The sequence below is a fragment of the Corvus cornix genome, chromosome 1A (assembly GCF_000738735.6).
Source record: "Corvus cornix cornix isolate S_Up_H32 chromosome 1A, ASM73873v5, whole genome shotgun sequence".
NCBI classification, from domain to species: Eukaryota; Metazoa; Chordata; class Aves; order Passeriformes; family Corvidae; genus Corvus; species Corvus cornix.
In genome coordinates, this window is record NC_047057.1 from 33,701,274 (window position 1) to 33,728,693 (window position 27,420).

Below are 27,420 nucleotides of genomic sequence, written 5' to 3' on the forward strand. Positions count from 1 at the left end.
AAAATGCTTCTCAATACTCATTTTAATGTGATTCTTTCCAATGAGTTCTACTATTTCTATTAAGATGCAAGCTGCAGCAGTATTTTCACTGGGGTGCGGTTTTTCACATACTTATGCAGATGCTTGGAGAATCAAACCCTACAAGACTAATTAATGGGCACAAAATTCAGATAAAATTATTCATATATAAGTAACTTGTGAAAGAATTAACACATGCAAACATACTGGATGGCTCATGCTAATACACAGAAGATAATTAAAACATAGACTTATGAAGTAAAACTCATTAAGAACCAGCTATAAAACAGAATGTGATCTTGTTTGAAATCTTTCATCTCAATCTTTCAAAATTTTCCTCATGCCAAGGAATTTAGCTTCTTACTAAGGCTGAGAATAATTTTACCCCCAATTAGAATGCCACCTGAATGCCTTATATACAGCACTCCTCTATCTGTGGCACAGTAAAAATCCCTGTATTAAAAACTGCTAGCAAGTAAAATGTCAGAATTTTATACTTTATGGTTTAATAACTTCCTCTAAAATGAGGCCAATACTTAATCTGTGCCCAAGCACTATTTCTTCATGTACAGAAACAATGAGTAATTTGCAATAATAAAAAATTTGTAATTTTTTAAAGTCTGTGCAAATTTTTGTGTCACAAAAATACAAGGGGTCTTCCCCTGTTAACACCTATGTTAAGATCCAGCCTGGTAGAAAGACTGAGGCACTTAGTACTTCACCTACTGTACTGTTCATTCGGAAGCTAAAGCTGAGTAGGGCATAAAATGAGCTTTTCAAGGTTCCTTCATGGCTCTTGGGACTCATCCTGCCTTTAACAACTTTTAAAACCCTCATGATGCTCAGAAACATACAACAGCTCCTTTCATGGAAACCTGTATCACACTGCACTTGTATCCAGCTTAGTACTTCCCCTTTACCCTTGGTGCCTACACCAAACAATTGTGGGAGGCCGTGAAAAACTCTCAAAGACATCGTGACTCTCCAGTCATCAGCCAAAATTCTTCTATGATTCTCTCTCCACCTCACTACCTGTTTTTAAGGTAACAAAAGAAAGGTCACTCTAATCTCCAGATATAATACACAAGCATTCATTAATATTACATGCTTCCCATATTTCAGATTTTATGAAAATATGGCTGATGTTTCTCACTGCGTATAATTCCTTTTTTTCAATACTGAAAAACAGAATTATTTCAGTGAAAAACTGGTGATTAATCACAATCAACTGTCACAACTAATTTAACTTTAATTCTATGAAAAGCTTTTCTATACAATCCAAGTAAAAATATACATTTTAATGTGCAGGTGAAGAAAGCAATAGCATACCTACTGTACTTTTTTTTTCCACCGAGAAAGTAGATTCCCCAGCTTTAGAAGACTAAAATATTGCTTCTTTCTACAAAGTTATTTACAACTCTACATGAAATACAGACCTATTTGGCATTATTTTTCAAATGCTTTCATTTATTGGTATTTTTTTAATATGAGTCCTCACAGTTTACAGGACTACATTTAAGTGATTCAATTGAGAGGACGCATCTTTAGGAAGAACTCGTCATACCTGTTTTCCCTCTGTACAGAATGCATCAGACCTTATAAAAAAGCTGAGCTTACTTCAAAGCTGGGGGAAAAAAAGAGCTTTGTGCCTTGGAAGAAGGACTTTGCTGCACATTCTTAATACATTTCAGAAAAAAAAGATGAATGGACAAACACAGAAGCCATTGTAGCACTACAACTGCAGTATAACACTGTCTATTAAGCTGGTACAGCTGCCTATACTTAGAGAAAAGGTAAAACTACTAACATGGTGTAATTTAATGCAGTGTAGCTTTCCTATCATCCTAATTTCCAGTTATATCCCTTTTCATATCCATCCTTAACAAGATTATTAAGGCAAATTGTTAGTTGTCATCACTATTCTTTCAACCCTTGGTTTAAGTACACTATACATTTCACAATGCTAGGATGTGGTAGGAACTATGCACTGAGCAGAGAATTAGAAACCAGCAAATAAATGAAATCCATTGTGTAAAGTTTTAGGCTGCCACAAGGAAAGTTGCATATATCCCCCAGGAAATTAAAGCTATTATCAATTACTTGATTGCTTAACAGAATCATCCACTTTTATCACAATTGGACCAAAAGCCCTGTAAGTCCATACCAGTACTTAATGATGCATTTAGGAAACTAACATTGCATTAATAGTCTGAAATGTTGCATATTTGGAAACAGTTGAATGACTTTGGGTCTATCCCCTGCCTCAGAAAAGATGTAACTGGATATGCCATTCTCCTGATTGATATATGCCTCCCCAGATAGAACTTCAAAATTTCTATACATAACATGAATTATTCAACATATGTGTGAAAATGACATTATTTTACACTGGGTGACATGTGGATATTGAATGCTATTTCCAACTGCAGCAAGACTGTAATTCCTGAAACATTTGATTTATCTTTCACTAATACCTAGTGCAATATCCTAGTGCAACTAGGATATCTAGTGAAAAGATGCAACTTGAAGGAGATCAAAACCAAATTCAATGGCAAAGAAGTATTTCTATAGAGACATGTTTCCTAGTAGTCAAACCAAAAACTCACAGTCTGGAGATACTGATGTCTTCTCAGCTAACATCTGTCACTCCGAGTCCCTCTCCTTACAGCTGCTTCTGGAAAGCTCATTTGCTGTCTTACACTTGAGTGTCAGGACCCAGAGTCAAGGTCAGGGATTACGTGTCTTTCCTTGGCTCCCAAAATTTTAAGCAGGAAGTGTGGCCAGGCAACATAAGGCTCTGTTCATCCCCATCAGATTCATCCTCACGGCGTTTGTTTCCTGTGATGGTCTAAATCCAGAAAGCCCCACAGGCAGTGGAGGGTAATTAAAGCACAGAAGCCTCACACTCAAGTCCTGAGGTGAAATCATGGCACCCTGGCTCAAAAGAAAACTACCACAAAGCAGGATAACATTTCTAACCTTACCTTTAGAAGGTTCTAAGAAAAAAAAATGAAAGGATAAGCATCAAATTATTTTTGCCACATCATGCCCTAGGCTGGGGTTGTATCACTATCTTTGTCTAATATCCCTGGACAGAAAATGAGAAGAGACTGGAAACTCACTGAGAGCCCATGGGAGCTGCTGAGTATGAAGAGGGGCTTGGTTGGACTACAGCTGTTAATGATGCTTTCCTTGTATTTTATCCAAGACACATGGAGTTTGTGTATGCAAATAGGAGCCACTCCTGCTCCTCAAGTCAGGGTTGTTTAGAGAAAGGAGAAAATAACTGTAGGAAAGAAATCTGAATGCAGTGTACACAGAAGCTGTTACCTTTTAACTTCTTTAATATATAACCACAATTGCCTTGAGGCACAAATATCAATTACTTTTACACTATAAAAATAGTATCTGATAATTTGAGTTATTTTCTGCACAGCAAACAAGGAGACAAAATTCTGGCATCTTATAAAAATCAAAAAAACCTCATATTTTAATTATTGCCGTTACAGTAGAACTGTAGGCTTTGCCAAATCAGTTAAAGGACACATTTTACTCTGAAGAGGCTCCCTCAGGTAACAAAGGAATAGGCAATTTAAAAAAAAAAAAACCACCACGCTTACAAAACTGAACAGAGGTGACCTCAGACACAGACAGAACACAAGGAAACACAGATGTTTAGTGCTAAGAACCTACAAAATCCCAGCACCTCTCTGCCAAATGACTGATGTGGAATAGAGTGCAGCAGCGTGAGATGTTCATCAAGCATGATGCCACATGAGCATGAGGAATCAAAAGTATTTCCAGATAAAACAGAATATTCTTGACCATCCTTGGAATGAAAGACTGTCACCATCCTCTTAATTCTTCCTCACTCAAAATGAAGAATTATAATTATGTACTGTTGTAAGAATGAACATTCACGAAGTCCAACCTCCACAATTCTATCACCATTCTCTACCGAAGAGTGTTTTTAATTTTGCTTATAAATACAAATATCAGTTAATGCATTAACTGCATTTAAAAATGCATTACAGAATACAACTGCAATTAAAATGCATTACAGAATACAACAGTGATTAAAACTACTTTTTAAGGTATCTGCAAAATCAAGTTTGAAAAGAATATACAGTCAACTCAACAGAGCATCAAAAACATGGCTCCTGAATGGTCCAAAAAGTGAAGTTATCAATTTTTTATAATCTGAGAATTTCAGATATTACTTCAGCCAAAATCTTCATGATAACAGAAGGATAACTCTGTACAACTTCAATGCATAAAGCAATGACTACCAATTCTCAATGGCAGCCCAAACTACTGCCTTGTGAAAACATTAACAGCCAGAAATACAGCTACGTTGAAGTGCTGTAAGATGTTCTGAATAAAACTATATGGAATGGTATAACTGCTAAGGCTTGAATACTGACAGTTTTAAGAGTTCAGTCAGAAAGGCACTTGATTTGTAGAGAGTGAAAAATATATTTATATATCTATATAAATACATAGATATAAAAATATTATCCCAGCCAGGTAGCAGCAGTGTGAACTTCCTGCATTTTGTCTGACAGCATCTTCCACTCCTGAGAATACTGTACTACAGTGGTATTAAGATGATTGCTTGAGAAATGGTTGAAACAAGCCATCATTTACCAGAATATAAACCCAGAAATTAAATTACAGCCAACATTTCTCAAACTGCTAATGTTTTAAACAATTTTCTAAAATAGTCAAGTTGTACTACTAACTGACAAATACCTGTCACTTTAGTAAAATAGAGTTTTGAAGAATTATAAGCCATTATTATTAAGAAACTTTGCGACTCTTGATCAGTGCACCTATGCAGCAACAACTTGTTAAAATATACACCATAAATTTAATATCCTTAACAAATTACATTCAGATGTAGCTGTGACCTTTAATAACATGAAATGCTGGAGAACAGAGACATTTAAAGACGAAGGACTTTTAATCCTGAAAGGACCTTAAGATAAGGTCTTTAGTGGACCAAGGACCACTTAAAGAATGAAGACTACTGAATGCTATACAAAAGTTGATGCATTTCTCCAGCTAAGCGTGTTTGATGAACCCTCATGTCCACATGGTACTGTTTCTGCAGCATTACAGCTGGAAATAATCTAGGGATCACCTCAACAGTCCGCCAACTACCACCCTTAAAAATTCCAAGCTGTGATTTCTTTCCTATCCCGTGTGTGACAGATTTGACAAAGTTACAGAAATGCTCTCCCAACATTAACTATCATGTAGCTGCTCGATCCCTGGTCTTTCTCTATTGCAGATAATTATATGGCTCTCCAGTCAACTCATAAATGAAGTTCAGCTCCATTTCATGTGAGAATCACAGACTCAAAATCCCTTCCAAATCTCACCTGGCCCCTCTGTCCTCTGGAAAGGCCACTGCTCTTTCTCTTGTTTTAGTCAATCTAGACCAAGACTTCCATCAGTGGAAGTGGTGGGTGTTGGTCTCTTCTCCCAAGTAATAAGTGACAGGAAAGAGGAAATGGCCTCAAGTTGTGCCAGGGGAGCCTTAGCTTGGATATTACGAAAAATTTCTTCACAGAAAAGATTGTCAAGCACTGCTACAGGCTGCCCAGGGAAATGGTGGAATCACCATCCCTGGAGGTATTTAAAAGCCTAGTAGATGTGGCACCTGGGGACATGGTTTAGTGGGGCACCTGGGGACATGGATTAGTGGTGGACTTGGCAGTGCTGGGTTAATGGCTGGACTTGATGATCTTAGAGGTCCTTTCCCACCTAAATGATTCCATGAGCCTACCAGACAATCTTACAGAAACTGTCTCAGACACATTTGGTCCATAGTTTTCTTTCCGCTTCTAGACCCATAACTTCCAGTCACCTCCTTAGACATGTACATCACCAAAAACACTTTTGCTTAAACTTCTGGAATTTGTCTTAGAATCAAACCAGCTTCCTGACATAACTTTTCTTCTGCTGATGAAGGAGCTCAATTATCTTTATTTCTTGTGGTTTTATGTTCTGCTTGACCATCTCCTGAAGAGGACCATACACGGATACTGCACCGACATCCTTAGCCACTTAGAATGCTTAAGGACTGTTTCTTCACTGCACTTTCCAGCTACTTTTGGTGCCTCTACAGTTTAAGGAATTTTTTTTTTTACTGTCTCTCCACCAAGATTATCTCTTCCAACAAATATTTCATTTTTACCACAAATACTTCATTTTTACAAATGGTGTGAGAATGTACTTTATTCTCACAAATGTCTCATGGCTTGGACTGCCACTCCATCCCAAATTTCCCACCATGATTATCAGTGATCATTTGCACTTGCCAGTGGTCATGCTGTCCAAAGGAAGTTTGGCCTTCATTTTAGGTAAGAGCTTTCATCCTACCAGGCTTTGCTTTCATTCATCTTTCTCAGAAGCCATACCATCCCAAGTTTCCACATGCAGCTACATGTTCTAAGCTTTGAGTGCTCCTCAGCTTCTCTTCTCCTCAGAGCTACTTCTGAGCTTCACTAGCCAGGGTCAGCATTGGGGTGGAAAAGCAAGGGCAGACGAGCTTGTCTGTCCTATTTAACCTCTTCTTTAACATGGCAGCTTTGGCAAAGAATGCTATGGATATAAGTGTTTAGAGACATGTAAGAGGCAGCTGAATCTGAAAATCAAATGCAGGAAAACAACTACTGACCATGTAAGTATTGATTTTCTTTGGGCTTTATTGCCCTTCTAACATGGACCACTGTTTTCTCTTGAAAAGCTATAATGTTTAAATCATGGGGATTTCTAGAATAGTAAGATAGTATTCCACAGGCAACAGATAAACAGGTTTCTGATTTCATCTACAGGTACCTTGGTAAGAACAAGGGAACAAGGGAAAAAATTAAAAGCCTGAAACAAAGCTAGGATTCCCCACCATGAAAAGAACCAGCACCTGCAGTCAGTAGATACATCTGTCTAAGCCATCAAAGCAAATCTGTCTGTCAGAGATGACCAATGCACCTGGGCATGCTCCTATCTACACAAAACCATCACAAGGAGGATAAGCACCACAGCACTGGCACCACCTGTTTTGGCAGACTGAGGAAAGTGGGGACACTCCACTGCTTTCCCAAGAGTCCTGCTCTATCTGTGCAGAGAGCTCAATCCTAAGGCAGTGACTCCCATCCAATCACATTGCACTTGAACATTTCCTCCCGAAAGAGTGGTTCAGGTTAGCCAGCAGCACCAGTACTAGTACAGCCATGCTGCTCATCAAATACAAAGCATCTGTAGCTGTCTCATGAATAATATAACCATTATATATATATATAAAAATAAATACATACATACATATGTATCTAAAGCTTCAACATCAGATCCTTGTCAGCTTTTCCTTACTAAAAGGATCTCTTTCTTCTTACATCTGACAGCTGGGGCTAGAGCACTGCACAGATTCAGATTTTCAGCATTTGCACCTACAATTTTGGTTCTCCAAACTTTGTTGGAGCAGCTACACAGAATGCTTTCAAAACCAAAGCTGAATCAGAAACAGAGAAATAGATTTGGATGTGCTCATTGGCACGGACACTGCCAAAGAAGAAGCTGAAGAGAAGGAGGCCAAGAACAAAACCTGACTGTAATTCACTGTTCAAGGAGGTGGTATTAGATGAGCAAATGCTTCTGCAATATGCCCGATCCATTAGCAACTTCAAATCAGACAGACAGTCCCCATGGATTCATGTCACAAAACCTACATTTACAGGAAGACTATTCCCCTTTGCAGGAAAGGCTTACCAAGAATAAAAACCCTTGTAATGAAAACCAGCAAAGAGAATAAATTACCATATATTCTTTGTATTTCAGCTGCTCAGATAATAATGTATGAGCTTCACACTCTGCATGAGAACATTCCTGGATATCCCAATGGCACCCTGATTGCAAACAAGGATGAAAAAGCTTTAATCCAAGAAGTTTCTCTCTCTTTCGCTTACACAATCCATGTTTGCTGTTCTTCCTATTTAAGACAAAGCTGATCTTGAAATAGGTCTGACTTTGTTATCTTAACACTTAATTAAAATTTTAAAAAACTTAACAGTGCAGACATGTCTCCTCCTCCGCATTTTCAGGGACAGATGAGATTCATGTCATAAAGTATATAGCAGGTATGTCTTCCAGAAAATTCTCTTAAGGAAGGAGGATTAACTATCATTTTCCAAGCTTTATGATGTTTATGGAGTGAACAGAATTTTATTAATCTTCTGCTACATGCAGTAAAGTTACTATGTTTTACCTATTTTATATTTATCATCCAAATTGGAAGTACACTGGTTATCTCTTAGGTCTCGTAACTTCAGTTCTCAAAGAATTATGAATTTGGGACTGACTATTCAAATGTCCTGCAATACTCTTTCTCATATTACTGGACTAGTCTATTAAAAAAATCATCTTTACAGAGATATCAAATGTCAATTTTTTTGCATGCAGATATACAACAATAGTAATGTGACTGGTTGCAGTGAATACAACTGTTGTAGATTTATCTCACTCTTCTAAGGAAATTAAAATTTTGAATTATTCCTTCCTACATTGTTCAAATCTTTTACTGAAGTTATTTGGGAGGTGAACTGTTAGGCTATAACCTGTGGTTTCGGCAGTAAGATAGCTGCTATATGTATGTATCCACATATATGTGTATATAGACACTTGTATATTTACATAAACACATATATGCTCATTTTTTATGATTTTCAGATGTTTTAATATTTTCCATAATGATGAAAATTAAATGCTGAACAGAAGTTTGCTTTTCTTTATTTCATTTACAGACCCCTTAAAAACAGTGCATGGACTGTGAACAGACCCCTCGATGAATTTTTCTGCTGTCACTTCCCATTACATCATTAAGTTTTGTCAGAATTATATAGAGATTCTTCCATTTGAGTTTGTAAATTGTTCATGATAACTTTGCAAGAGTCACTTGGTGTGTTACCTTCAGCTTTGTAATCAACACTTACCAATCTTAAAGTTTGTTTCTGAACAACAGTTGCCTACTCTATTCTTCTGCTATTCATCACAATTTTTGATGTCTTCAAGTATTCCTCTGCCTCCATCTGTAAAGGCACAGGCTTCAGACATCACTGTATTTGATGTCTCAAAGATAAGCAGTGTAGATATACAACACATTAGATGTATTTTTTGCTCATGGATAAGAAACACTATGATTTTAGTTTAAATTACTGTTTTTCCTCTTTCTTCACATTCAATCACAATGAATCACAAACCTTAACAGAGTTAAAGCAATAAAATTAAATCACATTCTGATTCTCAAACTTGGGCTTATAGTGAAATCTCAATCAACAAAGTATCTGAAAATGTAATTTTTGAACAGCTTAAGAAAATAAGGAGAAAACCAGATCAATAAAAAGAATCTGAAAATTCTTTCAGCTAACCACAAATCACTCTAATGTCTGAAAACACAATGTTTCAAACAGGTTACTAAGCTCCATCTCTTCTGGTATCTTTTTGGTATCTTTTGGTATGACAAAGATATCACTGTGGGACAGACTGGGGGGAACTTATGAGGAACCACCGTAAATACAAGCCAACTGCTCTTTCCAACATCTTCCCTCTGCTCTTTTCCTTTCATGGTAACATGGATAGTAGAATTTGATGTGAAAAGTTCACAGGAAATGTCACTTACTTCATTACTCTATGACTAATTAAGATTAAACAGCTCATGGGGGGGCAGCTCATTACGGTAATTTTTTGGCTCCTGTGTAATTTCTGAACAATAGTTGAAGGAGAGAAACTTCTCACACAGTGAATGAGAATCCGAGTGGATGCACAATGGTGCTGAATGCTACCTTCATTGGGACACTACACTAGAAATGTCAGCTTGGGTCCTAATTTCTTCTAAGACAGCTGTCCATAATACTTCATCAGTATCAAGACCATATTGCTTAAAACTCTCTACTGAAGACGCCACCAAAGTAACTTCAACATTTCCTATATACACTTGGCATCTCACAGATGCATTTAAGTCATCTATTATATTTTGCTACCCAGGGCATCACTTGAACCCCTGACAAACTGAACACTTGCCTCAGCATGTCGACCTGGAGTTCCTAAAATGCACTTGCACGTACAGACACAACATGCAAACCCCTTTAAAATCATATGCAGTCCACATGGCCAATGCCCATTCAAGAAGGTCCAACCTTCCCTACTGTCCAATGGCAGAAATCAGGAAAAGATTTGGAAGTCTTTTCCCGATTCTGTTGGAAACCATGAAAAAGAAATAGCCTGGATTCAGTACTACCTTTGAGATCTCCTCTACCCAGCTATCTATTTACAAAAGTAAAGGCACTTTTTTTGACAGTCAGGTAAAAAAACCCCACCAAAACACGCAGTACACCATAGCAACACGGCAGGTCTGAAATATGCATTGAAAGTCAAACTGACTCGTCTAGAACTGTTAATGAACATTTCAATTACAGCTACACTGAGATCTGAAATCTTGGAGACAGCTGAAAAGCTCAGTACTGGGCACACCACATCCCAGCCCAACCACTCCAAGTTCTCAGTCTGGGTAAATTGTAAGGATGTGAATCCCATGAAAAATAAGGGCAGAGTTTATACTCACATTTCTGCAGGGAGTAAGTGATGAAGATTTTCTGTTACACTGGACAAAGGAGATCTCCACACTGTGCTACTGCCACAGATGCAAAAAAAGAGAAGTCAGCCTTGCTCCCTGGGGCTACAGCTCCTACCTCAGTGCAGCTGTCAGCCAACACCGAGCAGCTGCTCTTCAATATTACATAGCATATGCACGGAGGAAGTGGCTCTCAGACAGGCATCTGCAGGAACTGCTGCTGCTGCTGGTTTGGTGGCCTTGCCTGAACCATCCTGACAAGGTCCGTAACAGCAGCACTGAAGAGTAAACTGCATTCTTCTACAAAGGGAGCTCAAGTGCTTCCTAAGGCATAACCTACCTTCCATTTGCACACCAAGACGAGCTCCTGCTGCCTTGGAAGCTCTGGAACATTGAGTAAGTGGCCTTTGGGCACATTTATCACTGCATTACACAGCTCCAGAGTGAAAACAGAGACAAGATGTAGCTAGACAATCTTCTGGACTGCTGAACTTCCCAAGGAACTCCCCCACGAACACTGCACTTTCCTGCTTTTTTTTTTTAAGTAGTAAAACAAAACCTAAATCAGAATCCCCATTTTCTCTGTTCCTTCTTATTCTTTGAGGAAAAAGCTATTAATTAAAAAGTTGTTATGTCTGTTTCTTTTTGAAGAATGCAGTTTCTTTTTACTTTCAAGCTTTGTGGAGTTTCGGTTTTGGGGGTTTTTTTTGTCCAGTAAAAAAGAACTGTTCATATTACATATTAGCTCAGGCTGTCAGGTTTTATCTCCATTCCTAACTCCTTTTAGATCAATGAAACAAAATCTGCACTAAGTTAAGTCTCAAGTTCAGCAAAATGGATTCCTGACCCACAGGTGCCATAACAACATCATACTATCTTAGGGTCTACAGAAATTTATGTACATAAGCATGTCAGTAAAGGAAAAAAACCATATAAACCCTGTCACTGGAAAGCTTAAAATACTCAAGGGTGCCCTCCTTTTGGACTGCTGGGGAGAAGGAAATGATATATCAACTTAAGCCTCCTAACATGGTAGGAAATTTCATCTTTGTTATTCATCACTGGCTTGTGATACAGCTGAGAACAACATGCCCAGAGTATCTTTGCAAATCTGCACTGGTCTCTAAGAGGTCACAACACATGCTGGATGCCCAGCAAAAAAACAAATGGAAAAACAAACCCCAACCAAAACTAGATGCCAAAAACAGTATCTTCTGCCAGACAGAGCTGTCAAATTCTAGTTGACTAAACGTATAAATGTTTCCTTGAGAGCACTGTGGATTTAAACTGTGCTGTATTGGAGACATTTACCGATGTACTGTGGTAATGCATTCACTGGAATAGCTGGTATTTCCTTGCTTAAGATCTTTCTCTATTCACAGTTGAGAAGCTAAGGCAGAATAAGCTTGTTAGATGTGACACTATTTCCAGTAACACATTTTCCCCCACGAAACTATGTCTAGTGTTTGCCTTTTTGTAATCTGTCCAATCTGGAGCAATTTTTCTGCCCCAATACATTTTCAGGGAAGTCTCCTTTTCGAGTAACAACATAATTCCCAACAGCACTAATAACTAATAAAAACTGCAGATGAGTAGTTCAAGTGATAAGATAGAGAGGTTGCAGTGGAGACTTACCTAATACTTTTCCTTTTTGTGTAATAACAACATTCTGGGCTGAAGCTTTCATTTAACTTTTGCCCAGAGTCTTAAAAGGTTCCTAAATATTACAGGAGTGATGCTTTAAAGCAAATGCCCAAAAGAAGAAAGGAGACAATAAAGGATGAGCATCTTTAGAAGTTCATACACTTATAAGACGCCGACAGAACTTGGCCTGCAGTTTCTTAAATATCAGAAATTGTGTGGCCAGCAGGACGAGGGCAGTGATCACTCCCCTGTACTCAGCACTGGTGAGGCCACACCCTGAACCCTGTGCCCAGTTCTGGGCCCCTCACTACAGGACAGACCTTGAGGTCCTGCAGCGTGTCCAGAGAATGGCAACAGAGCTGATGAAGGGTCTTGAGCACAAGTCTTATGAGGAGCATCTGAGGGAGCTGGAGGTGTATAGACTGGAAAAAAGGAGGCTCAGGGGAGACCTCATCACTCTCTCCAATTACGTGGAAAGTACACAGGTAGGGTTGGTCTCTTCTCCCAAGTAACAAGTGTAGGATGAGAAGAAATGGCCTCAAGTTGTGTCAGGGGAGGTTTAGATTGGATATTACAAAAAATTTCTTCACGGAGAAGGTTGTCAAGCACGGGAACAGGCTGCCCAGGGAAATGGTATTTAAAAGATGTGTAGATGTGGCATTTAGGGACATGTTTTAGTGGTGGACTTGGCAGTGCTGGGTAAGTCGTTGGACTGGATGATCTTAGAGGTCTTTTTCAACCTAAATGAACCTAAATGAGAGTAAGGGAATGACACGGTGTTTGTGGTAACACTGTGGTAAATCAGTTTGATAATGCAGAAGGTTCCATTAATTTATATTACTAATAAATTTATAAAATTTTATATTACTAAAAAATTTATAAAATTTTAATATAAATTTTCTTTCCCTTGAGAAAAAAATAGCATGTTATGAACCACTTTCTTTTTCCTTGCAACTTGTGAAAACTTGGCCCTTTAGGATATTCTCCAAGCAGGGCAGTCCTCCCTACATGCCCCGCCAAGCAGCCGTCTCCCCAGGCCTGCAGAACTCCTTGAGGGAATGCAGATAGGGCAGAAGAAATGAGATTACCCTTTGTTGATTTACTGAGTGCTGCTTGGAGAGGTGCTGTAACCTATGCTGACAGAGACAGACTTGCCTGTGCCAAGAACAGGACCTTCCCATGGCAGAAGCACATCAGCAGCACCACAATATGAAATGTAGATGAGGCACTACTAAGCAGAGTCATGCTGGCTGACAGATTAAGCTGCAGAAATCTGCCTCAGAAGGCAGGTATGATCTCACTCCTATAACACAGTGTATCTCAGATTTAGCAGACCCCCAAACTAAGATTAATAAAGCTCATGAGAGAGTGAGTCCATTCTTCACACAAGGAACCAGAGACCATTTCTACCTGGAGCGTCACCTTGCAATATATTCCTAAGATATCTAGGTAGGTACTACTACATAATTGTAGACTTGAACTTTATATGGGATAGAACATTTCCACAAAATCACCATTTTTAACCCTTGCTGCTTTATTCTCAGCAGGGTGGGTCTCTGTTTTTCCTCACATTGCATGTGCCTTTCCCGCAGCAACAGGCTGTGCCCGCAGCACATGCCACATCTGCTTCACCTTTTCTCACATCCCCCTGACTTCTCCTTTCCTCGCTGTCCTCTTTCCCGCTTGCTGTGCTGAGCTCCCAGCAGAGCTGCATCTCCCCCAGCTCATTCCCCGAGTTGTAGCTCAGGTCTCCTTCGCCCGCTCCCACAGCACCCCAGAGATGGGGGCCATGGGCACCTCCAGCTGACTGCAAAGCAAAGGCCTGCAGTGTGTGCCATCTCTCTCCTACCCCATGCCACCCTTCTCCTTTCCATGCTTCCTCAGGCTTCACCTCCATCCACAGAATTCTGTGGAATTAAGATACTTCAAAGTAATCAAAACTCCCATGGGCATCAGATAGGCACAGAGTGAGAGCAAATTTGGTTGCAAAGAAAAATCCAGTGTTCTTCTGCAAAGGCAAGGATGGGCACAGATTTCTGCAGACTGGCAAAATTTGCTATGTCTCTCCCACTGTACCTGATACATGCTCCTGCCTAGCTCTTGGCTCCAGCCTTCCTCACACCTTCTGTGCCACTCTGGAATGCTCACCCAGACTGGGATCCTGGGCTGTTTCTGAATATCTGTCTTCTACAACTAGAAGCAGCAATGACACCGAAGACAAACTCATGGAGTATTTGCAGCACACTTCTGTCCTGCAGCAATGGTGATACTTGGAAGGATATTTGTGCAACAACCAACCCATGAGCAAGCCTGGGGTTTCATCACACACAGCTCAAATGTCTTGCCTGCGTTCATATTAAAACTGGCACCACTTACCAATAAACTGCTTTTTTAAAATAACTTCACCTTTAATACTCAAAAAACCTACAAACCGACACATGGTAATCTATTTTTTTTTTAATTTTCCTCAGAATACTTTTCAGAGGAGAGGAACATAGTTATTCCCATCAGACCACTAGCGACAAGGCACAAAGTCCCAATCACCTGCTGAACTCTTGTGAAAGAAGTTCAGCAGGAACCAGCCAACAACTTCTATAACCCATCCTGCAAATCTACACATGCTGGAAAAAGCAGTTCCTACATTTTCCATGTGTAACTGATATCAGAGCTGCCACATCAGAAAGCAGCTAGTAATAGCTGATAGATAAAAGACAGCTAATGGCTACTTACCATCTCTTTATATGATTGCAGCTTTCTCTTTACACCTTACAGGTGCCTGCATGCAATTATATCTGTTTATCTAAGCCAGGGAATTTCTCTGCAGAACTCCAGTCATACACACACCCTCAGACCATAAGGGCTGCAGCAGTGCTCCTACTTTTAGTACATGCTTGATTTGGAAAGTATTTTTATGTATTTCTTTTCTCTCAAAGCTTCACACAGATTGGTTAGTATGCTGCTGTGCTTTAGATCATCCTGAATAATTAATAAAGAGTTTGCCAGTTCTGGAATATATTAGTGGCGAAGAAATATTGCTTGAACTTGTGAACTGTGATCAGCTTGCTGTAGAAGAGAAAATCCTTTCTCCTTTCATTACCTCTTACAACAATAAGTTCAAAGAATTCCTTTGAACAAAAAGACAATATTGCAAACTAATAATGCTCATTAAATATAATAAATCTGCCTCTTTTGTTCTACACATACTCAGTGCTGGAAAGCCTAAATAGCAATTACAGAAGGAATATCTTAACGAAAATTCATCTCTCTCCCTCTCCTTCAGCTATCATAATGCAGGTACTTACAATTTCAAAGCAATCCTAAAACAATCCTAGCCAAAGGCACTTAAGAAAGTGCAAATAAAGAAGTCAAAACTGGCGAAAAATCTGGAACGGAGAAAGTCTTGCAATGTCTTCTCTGCTCTCATAGTCTTTGCCAACTTCAGTAACTGCTCCTAATGAGTAATGATCACATGGGAGTTCAGGGGAGGACAGGGTTGTCCCCAAGACTAGCATGGACCCACTGAGCGACGTAAGACAGGTCATGGCCACTCTTTGCCTTCATTTTCTTATCTGACAAACAGTCTTTCAACAAAATAATTTTTAAAAAAACAAAACAAAACAAAAAATTCCAAGTACCAGGGAATGCTTTTGTTTTGGTTTGGTTTTTTTTTTTTTTTTTTTAATTATTTTTACTACATTACAAGCACTAAGAGCAATGTCAAAACTTCCCTTGCTGACAGACGTCCACAGCTCTCCCCTGTGGACTCTCTCCTGTCTTCTCATGAAGTACCCACTAATGGCTGAGGAAGGGCTGCAGCTTTGGACGTGGCCCTGAAGTTCCCACATGCTAGTGGAAAAGAAAGTTTCCAGATTTTGCTTCTATTCTTTATTCTTTCACTGTAGCTTGTTTACTAAGTCAGAAGAAACACAGAAGTCACTTTCAGAAATAAAATGCAAAAAACTTGGGAGATATGGACAACTTGGATAAATAGGTGTTGAGTATGAAAAACCTCAAAGTTTGTTTCTGAAACCCCAACCTAATGCACAAAGCCAACAAATCCATACTGACTGCCTATTTATAGAACTTATCAGACATTTAAGAGTTTTCTGAATATTCAGAACTAATTTTAGAAAGACAGGGAAGCAACCAATGTTTAAAAGTCCCTACAGATATTGTTACTTGTGACTTTTACTTCATTCAAAGCAAGCTGTTGACTCAGTTCTAGTAGTTAACTTGCATTTTTATAAACAATTTATTGGCAAAAAGAGACCACATAATTAGAATTACTATTAAAATAATTAATTAACCAGAGATGAGTCTCTGGAACACTGTCAAGTTTGTAATAAGATACTAGACAGCCTTGATGTCAAGTCTTTACACCACTTTAATTTCATACTTTAAAAAAAAAAAAATCTGTGTTTGTTGTGCTGTAGCTGCTTGTGGCAAAGCAAAGTATAACCTACGTCCAGCTACATTCAGAATTCATCCTTTGATGCTTTAGGCCCCAATCCAATTTTTAGATAACTCATCATCTTGTAAAATGGAGTGCAGCATCTTGCCTTTAAAGCTTGCTTTATCTCACTGTATTGGAAACATACTGGGAGAATAAAAATATATGTCTGCAGAAAGGATCTGTATGCGCAGTAGGTGATAAATTATCCTGAAGATAGGCTATAAAGCTTTGATGGGTGAGAGACATTCCACTCAGCTCCTCACGCTATGCCCTGTGTAACAACAGTTGACATCTTTATCAGAGTGCTCCTATTCTGTTTCCATTATAATAAAATCCAGAATAACTTCACTGATCTGTGTATGTTAAAAACTGCATTCCTGACTCTAACAAAGAGACCCATTTCTGTAAGTAACTTTATACTACTGACACAGCTTCCTAAAAGTCCTGTTCTTCCGGCTAATAAAGGGAAAAAACGAACATGTCCGTACATAAATTAACCACAGCCAAGGCTTCGTAATGCACCGCTTGAAAGGCAATTTTTAAACTATAAAGTGGTTAATTTACCTGTAAAACTGACCAGCCTACACATTTCAGCAACTTTTCACTATAATATATTATATATGTATATTGTTCATTGTTGTACTTAACATAATAACTGTAATTTGTACCATTTTTATTTAGCCTATATATGCAATGTAAGGGATTACCACAGGCTCTTTGGTATGCACAACATGCTGCTCAATGCCCAAGGTCTTATACGAATAAACTGGGGGGAAAAAAACCCTAGTATTTCTCCACTGCATAAAAAAATCATCCTACAATACAAGCAGCTGTATGAAGCGCAGATCTGTGGTTGCTCTTGCAACTTCAAATGTGGCCTCTCCTTATATTCACTTGGTCAAAATATAAGTTATTATTCTCTCTAAGCCCAGTACTTCTCATTGTGAAAACTATAAAAACAGCTACTACTTCAGATTCTAAATGTAGCTTTTGGCTTACCTTGCTCTTTTGGGATAGAAAGGAGAGAAAAAATTAATATACAAAAATTAAAAAACCCTCTTCTCAGTGCAAATTTTAGTAGCTAATATGGTAAGAAGATACCTTTTCTCTTTTCAGAACCTTTTAACTACTTCCAACATTGCTTAAAATGTATATACATACACATAGAGATTCAAATACGTATAGATAATCACAGTAAAAAGAGACTGACCCAACAATATTTCAGCTCAAATGTAAAAGCATGAAAGATTTATTCATGAAAGAAATCAGGTAACTATAGCACAAACTCTCATCCACAATAAACATTTTAGCAGCTATTAAAAAAATGCGTAACAGAAAAACAGCATAGAAACAACACACTGGTGTAGAAAACAGCAGCTTATTTTTGTTCTTAACTAGGTAGACTAGATCTAAATTCAAATCATGTCTCAACACCTATGAGAAAGAAGTCTCACACGGCATCATTCTTGCAAATTGCATCATCAAATAACGTAATACTTTTCTTCCATGGTTGCTTGTTAATGGACAGAAATATGAACCTTCATCTGACCTTGGTAAAGTGCAATTTCATTACTGAAAATGTACTGACCTCCAAAATTAAGACTCACAAAACTGAAGTGTAATACATTTTAAGGGGCCTAATCTCAGTCTTCTAAATTTCCCACATGAATAATTATTGTACACTTCTTGTTTGCCACATATTTTGCTTTAAGAGGGGGAGTGATTGATACAGTGGAACTACAGAAGAAGACTTCTGTACAGCAGCTGCAGCAGCCACAGTAGCCCTTATACCCAGAGAGGCAATATGGCACAGGAGGAGTGCATGGGCAGGGGCAGCAGTGAAGCAGGATTGAGGGCAGGGGGCTGGACTGGAAGACATTTGAAGGTCCCTTCCAACCCAAACCATTCTGTGATTCTATAATTCTGCCTGCCTCCTATGAATGGTGTACGTTTGAAGGCAGAGGACAAAGAAGAAGACTAATGCTCCCATCTGAAGATGACCCTGGAGATGAGGTCAAGAGAGGTAAGGGTTATCTGCTGCAAGCTCTGACTCACAACTATGAGAAGGAAGAGCAGGAGTGGGTCACTGACTAGATTTTGGAGAGCATTCCCACTACTATATGATATTTTTGCCTTGAAATTAGCTCACAACACTTGAAGATTCTCCTGCCAGAATTTTTTTCAATTACAAAGTAAGTACCTGCAGCAATAGAAAGACATACAAAAGAAGCTCTCCTCTTCGCTTTCAAAGGTTAAGATGGAGTACAAGAGGAGAGTGCAATTGCTGTAAAATACAATATTGCCTGAATATCTCCATGTTGGAAAGAATTGCCTTTAGAGAGTCTCCAGTTGCACAGATGAGGCATTTCTGTTTACAGCCCTATCTGCAAGAACAAGAAATGATGTTACAAGCTTACTTTGTCAAGACAGGCATGAAAAATGACGTAACATAAATAAAGCTGGTATTTCCACATTTTGTGTATAGTTAACCACACATCTTTTATTAAAAACACAAGACACTAATATAGTGTGCAGCATACCTGTTTCTTTTCACCACAGGAGGGCCTGAAGACAGTAAAGAAATTATTTTGGGGAACTGCACAAAGCTACAGGATTAGTGCAGAAGAAAAAGACCCTAGCAGAGACAGGCTGGGGGCAAGTACTAAAGCAAGGAAAACTTCTTTTGGAGCAAAGGAACGCAATGAATGCGCAAAACCCCATGACTAGCAAGTTAGAAGGAAAGGAGATCTTCCAGCTGATACAGCAGCAGGAGATTGCCAGCTGTTGGCAAGAATCCTCTCCACACTAACAATGTGAAGGTGCATCCCTGTCCTCAGCTAGGCTGGCTGTGTTGAGCAGGCCTTAACTGCTGTCTGAGATGTAAACGCCAAGGTCATAAACCCCAGAGAACTAGATAAAAGAACAAAGGTTTTACTCAGCAGTGAAAACTCAGGAACCTGTCAATTAGGACAGCAACACCAGTCCAGCATGCACATGGCTTACAGGAGAATGAATATATGAACATACCTCTAGACTTTATCAACTAGAGACAACCATAAAGCACACTAATGCAAAAAATCAATAGTATCATGCCAGCTCCTATTGGGAGGGAGTGGGAGGAGTGAGGAGTCTCAAAGGAAGTTAAGATTATTTCAAAGGAGAAAAAACCCACTAGCCTGAGTTCTGTTGAACGACGGAAGCATGAAAGAATTAAGATGGCTATGATGTATAAGGCTATTGATTATTCACAGGGAAACTGTATTTAAGTGAAGTAACAACTCTCATCAGTGACAGATTAAATTAGTGCCCAGATCTGTCTGATAAAGATATCAGCAGACAAAAAGGTTGCTCTGCTCACACCAGAAAAAGGGAATACACTGATTTTCAACCTGATAAATGTGTAACAGAGCTACCAGAATCGAAACATTTTACACAGACGAGAAAAACAGGCATCACACAGCACAGATTTGAAAGAGAAGCAAATCTATCGAGAGGATGATTAATAAATATATAAGTTCATATGTTTTGAACAACATGGCCCCACAAAGCAATCTAAGTAACAGGAAAATGATTATATAAGTTTGATTGCAGTATTCTTCTCTCTTCCTATTACTGATCTCATAGTATTAGCATGCTACCTTTTCATGCTTCTGCAAAATAAAACACTAATTGATTTTGAGCTATCCTGACTAATAATCAAAGATTTCTGATTTTTCAAGCTAAGCTGATTAAAAGAGTTTCATGCACATACGGATGTATATCCAGCTGCATGGTAACAGCCATTAAATATTTCACATCACCCAAGACAAAAAATAGAAGCTTCTTATTTGCAGACACATAACACTATTACAATGTTGGAAGTTTCCATCAAAACATCAAGCTAAAATCCCAAATTAAACCTTTCTACATAGAGAGGGAAAAAATTACCAAACATAACAGATTTTTTAAAAAAAGTAAACATTCTTTTTAGAAAATAAGGTATGTTCCTGAACAGGGAAGGTGTCCTAGGCAGGTTTTCACATATCTGCTTTAACAATCACACAGGACTCCAAGTAGTATTTTAAAGTTCTGAGCGGTAAAACAAGAGACTACAAAGATTTACAGTAAGATAAAATGCATACTGCTCTAACAGGCAAATTAACTTCAAAAGTGTGACATGCCAGTGCAGTCCTGAAAAAACACATGCTGCTATCCATACCTCATCACATAGAAGAGTCTTTGGCATCTAAAGCACAGGTAAAAATAGCTCGCAAAGGACATGAAACAACAGAAATTCATTCTGGATACAGGTCCAGGATAGCAGTGTCAGTTGTTCCCAGTAAGGCAGAGCATGCACTGACCTAGGAGGGACTCCACTGAGCAGTTAGCAAAAATACAAAACAATTGCACCTTACAATAACTTTAGCACTTCACTTGAGAAAAAAACCTTTTTTTAGCAATAACCAAAAAAAAAAAAAAAAAAAAAAAAAAGGAAAAAAAAAAAAAAAGGAAAAAAAAGAAGAGAAAAAAAGAAAAAAGGAAATCTATCTTCCTAACAGGACCACAGCCTGGGACATGTAGGAATGGTAACTGAAAGAGCCCATACACCCTCCTGTATCAGGAGTTCTTTGTTGCCTGACAGTACATAGGAAGGACAGTCATATTTAAAAGTAAAAACATCAGGCTGTGTCTCTGGAAGGATGCAACGGAGCCCCTGGATGAGTAAGAAGGAAAGCACGTTACCTTTTGCAAGTCTCCTCAGGATCTGACAGCGGCATTTAAAAGAGACAGCTATCATTCTGGCTGCCTGCCTCCCCTGGCAAAGCACGCTCAGGCTCTGCTTGGGTGAATGCAGCAGCAGCCTGTGAATTCCTCCTCCTGCACATACCAGGCAAAAGGTAGCCCCGGCGGGGAGTGACAAAGCTTAATTCCTCCTGGCTGATGCAGAGATCAGCTCCATGTCATCCAGCAAAGCTGTGTCATTCAACTACTACCGCCGTCACCACCACCTGCATGAGGAGATGAAGGGCTTAAAAAGCCGTATTTCTTTAAAAGCTAGAAAGCATCCAACTGCACACACAGACGCGGATATTAGAGGGACACATCTCCCAGCCTCTCGCATTCCCTGACCCTGCAGGGAGTGATGGTCGCTGTGCCAGGCAAAGGGCCCCACGTTTCAGCAAGACCGGGTGCTTTTTCTCCTCCTTCCTTATATCTATCCTTTCCCTTACTGTTCCCTCTGGATAAATAGGGCAAAAACACCAGGAATCCTACTTCTGGGGGAGAAGGAGCCTATTTCAAATGGAAATATTCTAATCAAAGCATATTAAAGATTTAATCTTACAGATCTGTAAGGAAGGAAAAAGAAAAAGCCTGATTTGATAACCATGAAAGCTTTTTGACAATTGTAGACAAGTATATTACAGATGCTGAAGCACAGACCACAGGGGGAGGGAGGGAGTGGAGGGAATTGATGGATTGGTGTGTGTGGGCAGGACCACCAAGCATTTGATCACACCAAAATAAAATGATGCTGAATAGAAAACACACAGCTAATCGAATTTTCTGCCTTCACTAAAGGGAGAAGAGAGCAGATTTTAGTGCACCTGAACATTTACTGGCCAAACATTGCACCACTTGTTAAGATTTCTTCAGCTCACGAGGAGTTTTATGTTCTCTCATGCCTATTTAAACAGCAAATTAACCTGCTTTTACAAATCATTCAGAAAATTATGAAGTAGAGCATACCACTTAAACTAGAGTTCCATACCACCTTTATGGACAAAACTCCATACCCATTCTAGAAGCCAAGCAAGCAAACCAAAATATTCCATATAGAGTTTATCACATCAAATCTACGCACAAACCCCAAGCCCTGTACCAGATACTCTCCTTTAAGACAACAGATCATTATTTCTTTCTCAGGATCTATGCTTCACTTGAGTGATATATTTCAAACTGTCTTCATATATTCTGTCCCATTCACATGCTTTGATTACAAAATTGCTTAGTTTATCTTCTGCCGTCTTCTATCCATCACTATATTTAATGTTATAGTCATGGTGCACACCTTCTACCACCAGCTACAGAAAGCCAGAAGGAAGCATGGACAGCTTTCACACTCTGAGCCGTTTCTCTCTCCCTGCCTGCTCCTCACTGCATCTGCAGCCCTGTGCTTCCCATACTCCAACTCACTACTATTACAGTGATTGTTTTTCTTATTTTTGTTTTATTGGTTGGAGCAACAGCCACGTTTCCAAGGGTAAGGTGAAACACTCCATCAGTACAGTTGCAATTGCCCAGACAGATCTGGTGAAATTTTATTTCATTAAAACCAGATAGGGGTAATCGAGTCATTTGTTCACCAACCTTGTTATTGCTTCTTGTAGCTGCTCTTGTACCAGAGAGCCATAAAACCCAACCAGTGGAAAAGCAGATGCACCTGAAGGCATGGACTGATGGCTCCATCCTTGTAAGCACAGACCTCCGGCCAGGTATGGACAGGGCATACAAGGAGGGATGAAACCACAGGATGAAGGCGAAGGTTTAAGTCAGAGTAATTCAGTGGTCCAGAAAGCAAACAGAAAATCTTGGGACTATTATGGAGGGAAAGGGGAGAGGAGTTGTGTATTCTTGTTCTCCCATACAGAGAAAACCAAGAGAAGGCTAAGTGGGGAATATGCTTTTAGAGGAAAGAATTTGCCACCTCTCTTTCTTGCCACCTCCTGCTCAGGTAACAGAACCTCACATCAATAATACCAATAAATACCACGTTATATCTGCTTTCTTTTCTCTCTGCTCCCCTGGACAAACTGTTCCAGAAACCAAAGGCTATTGCCTCAGCACACAGCCCCTGCTCACAGCTCTTTCAGGTTTGAGACACCGAAGCTGCCTGAACTTGCTGCTCTCTTTCTGCAGATCGGCATCCAGAATCCTTATTACTACCTCCTCATCTGACAGATGCCTGTCCTTGATGCCATAAACTTTGCTGGACCCAGGCAGACCAGTTTAAACACTTCCCCTTAACTTATGGCCAACTAGAAGATACTGCAAGATGATAGTTTAGCTGCCCTAACATTTGTTCTTTGATTCTTCCCAGTCAGCTGTGGGTCAGCATTGTCTACACCAGGCAGTAAGGTTTCCACTCCCATCTGTTTGGATATGGACCTTGACATCACCTGCCAACATCAGTGCCAGGTGAGCCTGCAGTGCTCAAAAGAACATGATTTTGTTGAGCAGGTCTCAACTCAAGAGCTCACTTTTGTGCAATCTTAACATCACTGAAGACTTTTGCTGGGCAGAGAATGGCAAGAGGTTGTATCTACACCATGAGGAAGAACTGCTTGCTGCTTGCCTTTGTGATCTGACTTCATGATTTATCCTGGTTCAGCCCCTTTGGCAGAGGATGCAAAACAGAGCACACTTACAGAGCTAGGAGGCTGCAAAAGACAGACTTCAGACACCAGAAAAAAAATCAAGCCTTTAGGTAAGGAAATGCTGAGTCCCAATGGGATTAAGCGGAAATGTGTAAAACTGTAACAGTTATACAGACACTGTGATACATATGCAAAACCAGCAGCAGACCTGGTCAGATAAGGCTTTACTAACAGTGAAAAGATGCATTCTTTGATCCGAAAAGCTTATTGTATTGTTTACTACTTCTAGATTACTGGTGTGTATGTTGAATAGCCTCTGAAGCACTGCAACAGTCACTTCCAACCAAGTCAATGGGATTATTTTTTGCTTAAGTTTCTTCAGACAATTTTTCTGTCCTTGCCAAGGGAGGTCACGTATGGATTTGAATTTCTCAAAAAGATTTCAGAAAACAAAGAATTCATGCTTCAAATACAGCATGGAACATAACGATCTATTGTATGTACTTGCGTATTTTTTTCCTCATTTTTGCTAGGTCTAGAAAAGATGTAGTTATTGGAACAATTTCTAAAATATTCACTCATGATAGACATGGTTTTATCACCTTCTTTCAGAACAACAATCGCGAGGATTAACAGAACCGTTCTTGTCCAAAGTCCTAGTCCTGAAATTAATTTAACTATACCTCATGTGTTAATATATATATATTTTTAACCAAATTAAGGATTTTGTGATTATTAAATATTTCAACATCCCAATAAACAGACATAATTTTCTGAGGTGTCTGTCGTTCAGCTCTGCAGCTAGATTCAGCTGGTTTCAGGAAGAAATATGGGGGAGAAGGTAAAAACAAAAAGGTAGGTAATATAATATTAGGAGATCAAAAACCCTCATACTAAAAATTTATTTATAGTATATATAACACAGGCTAAACTCTAGTAATTACATTTCTTCCTTATTAATTAACAGAGTTGCACATTTAGTTACAATTTTCTCTGGACTCATCTGTAAAAATCTTTTTTCATTGTGATGCTTTTGGGCAGCACCATGAATTTGTATCACTTTTATTGCTGCACTCCTTTCTTCAGCAGCCTGAAAGATTATTTATAAATCTAGAATATATATAACATACAAATGCTTTCTCAACTGTATTTGTATTCATAAGTACTCAGTAGAAGGTCACTAGATGAAAGAAGCTTATATTTCCATACGATAAGACAGGCAGTGTAATATATGTATCCTATTTAACACAAACTTCTGGTTAATCTTATCAGATCACATTAGCTGAAATAAATGAATGAAAAAAAATGTTATGATCTATTACACTTCTCTGTAGGATAAAAAAAATACATAATGAAATTTCTCTAAATTAAATTGAAGATTACAATCTTTATACAGTGTGACATTTAGATACAATCAGGAAATTTTTGTGAAGAACCAGTATTCAGTGAAGAATACAAATTATGCAAAATATGAAATTGGGGGAGGAAAAAAAGAGTTTGCAAAAAATGAATGTCTCATGCAGAAAACACACCCTTCTATTTGACAGGAGTATATACACTTGTACACACCCTTCTGTTTCACGGGAATATACGCACCCAGAGGACAACCCACGTAAAATTCCACTCACACTGTATCAAACGTCTCCTTTCACACAGTGACTGAAAATCACCTTAAAACCAGCTACACCCCATCCCCTCTTTCACTTGTCAGGGGATTTGTCCACATGAGCTACCCTAATTGGTTTTGGATGTTGCATGCTCCTACTTTTCTTCACGTAAGTTTGTGCGTGACCACAGCGAGGCAGATGCACCACAGAGAACTCATTTGGTCAAAGCGGTGTTCAACACAGACCCAGACCTTTAAAGAAAGCCAGCTCATGGGGTTCAGTGAGGACAGCAATGTACTCAAACAACAGTCTCAAGAAAACATTAAGACAAGGAGAAAGACATGCAGATATCGAGTGCTTCATGTGTCAGGAAGACAGTGATATCTACTGGATCTACCTGCATAATATTGAAATGAAATATTATGAGATCCTAACACATTAAGGTTTTGTACAACTCAGTATTTTGTTTCATCATTTTACAGGTTACTGCTGGCACCTAGCACATTATTCAAATGGAAAGTCAGATTTTTAAGGAACAAAGAGACTTATTTTAGCTCTGAAAATAACAAATGGCTATATGGATACTTCTTTTTTGAAAACTAAAGCATTTCCACTATAGCATTTGATACAACCTTATACCAATACCGATCTATCTGAACAAAATTTTTCATCCCGAAGGGAAGAGCTGCATTCCCATTCAGTCAGTCCAGCATTTTGCAATAAATACTGCTCTATTATGAAGATTCCCCTTCACTGCAGGGAGAAGGAATAAAAATGCGAGTGAAATAAAGACACCCTGTTATTCTCCAGTGCTCAGATTATCAAAACAGACAACTTGTCAGCTTTGCATAATTTGGAGGATCTTGTAAATTTACGTTTTTATTAAATCAACTACAGCAGCTATTTTCTAGCTATATTAACCACCTTTGCAACACTGTTGGGTAATTTGACGCAGACATTGCAGCAGAATGCTTTACAGGTCATTAGGAGTCATAAAAGCTGCTCTAGCTTCAGAAGATCCTCACTGGAGAACGTCATGTACGAGATTCAGCATGTCAAAAAGCAAGGACATGTGTGTTGAAAGTGGTTAAGAGATTACAAGAATACATCATTGAAGATCTAAGTTGATGCCAAAACACCACTGCATGGCACCGTACAAGTATTTTAGCTTCACTGCCTAGGAAGTGATTAGGAAAAATAATTTCGGGGCCTTCTAGGTAAAAAATCCCAAAATCTTCATTTATTGGCTCCAAGCAATGTTAGCCTTTTAAAATTGGTGGGTAGTAAACAAGTGGTGATAAAATCAGTAAACATTGCCACATCCTGGCAATGGCCTTTTTTTGAAGTATTATGAAGTATCTGCAACACAGCAGATCCACATTTTAATTGACTTTTTTAGAAGTCTGATTTAACAATGTATTTTACACAATTTATAATGCAGTATTAAGGGAAAGAGAATACATACATCTTTCCTACATGAAAACAACTCTCCAGTACACATTACCTTTTAGCACAACATAAGGAACAGCATTGCCTACATTACCCTTTACAGCAATCCCACACCAGAGCTTCACAAAAAAAATCTTTATCTTATCAATCTGTTTCAATTGCTGGGAAAAATTAAACCTGTCCTTTTCAGTGAAACCATGTTGATATACAAAGGTTAAGAGATGTTTCTCACTAGAAAAAGATCTTAAAAAACCTTTCAGTACAACT

At 38.8% G+C, this 27,420-nt stretch overlaps 1 protein-coding gene across 12 annotated transcripts in view; it reads right to left on the reverse strand.

The window, feature by feature from the left end:
- Nucleotides 1-27,420, reverse strand: part of GRIP1 (glutamate receptor interacting protein 1) — a 323,666-nt gene that overhangs the window by 135,864 nt on the left and 160,382 nt on the right. Inside the window, exon 1 of one of the 12 annotated variants that reach the window (XM_019279840.3) lies at nucleotides 21,465-21,845. The exons of the other annotated variants lie outside the window; for them this stretch is intronic. Within the exon in view, the coding sequence (XP_019135385.3) occupies nucleotides 21,465-21,519 (55 nt within the window). The 5' untranslated portion in view covers nucleotides 21,520-21,845. Of the gene's footprint in view, nucleotides 1-21,464; nucleotides 21,846-27,420 lie in introns of those variants that run through there. 12 annotated transcript variants of the gene reach the window in all.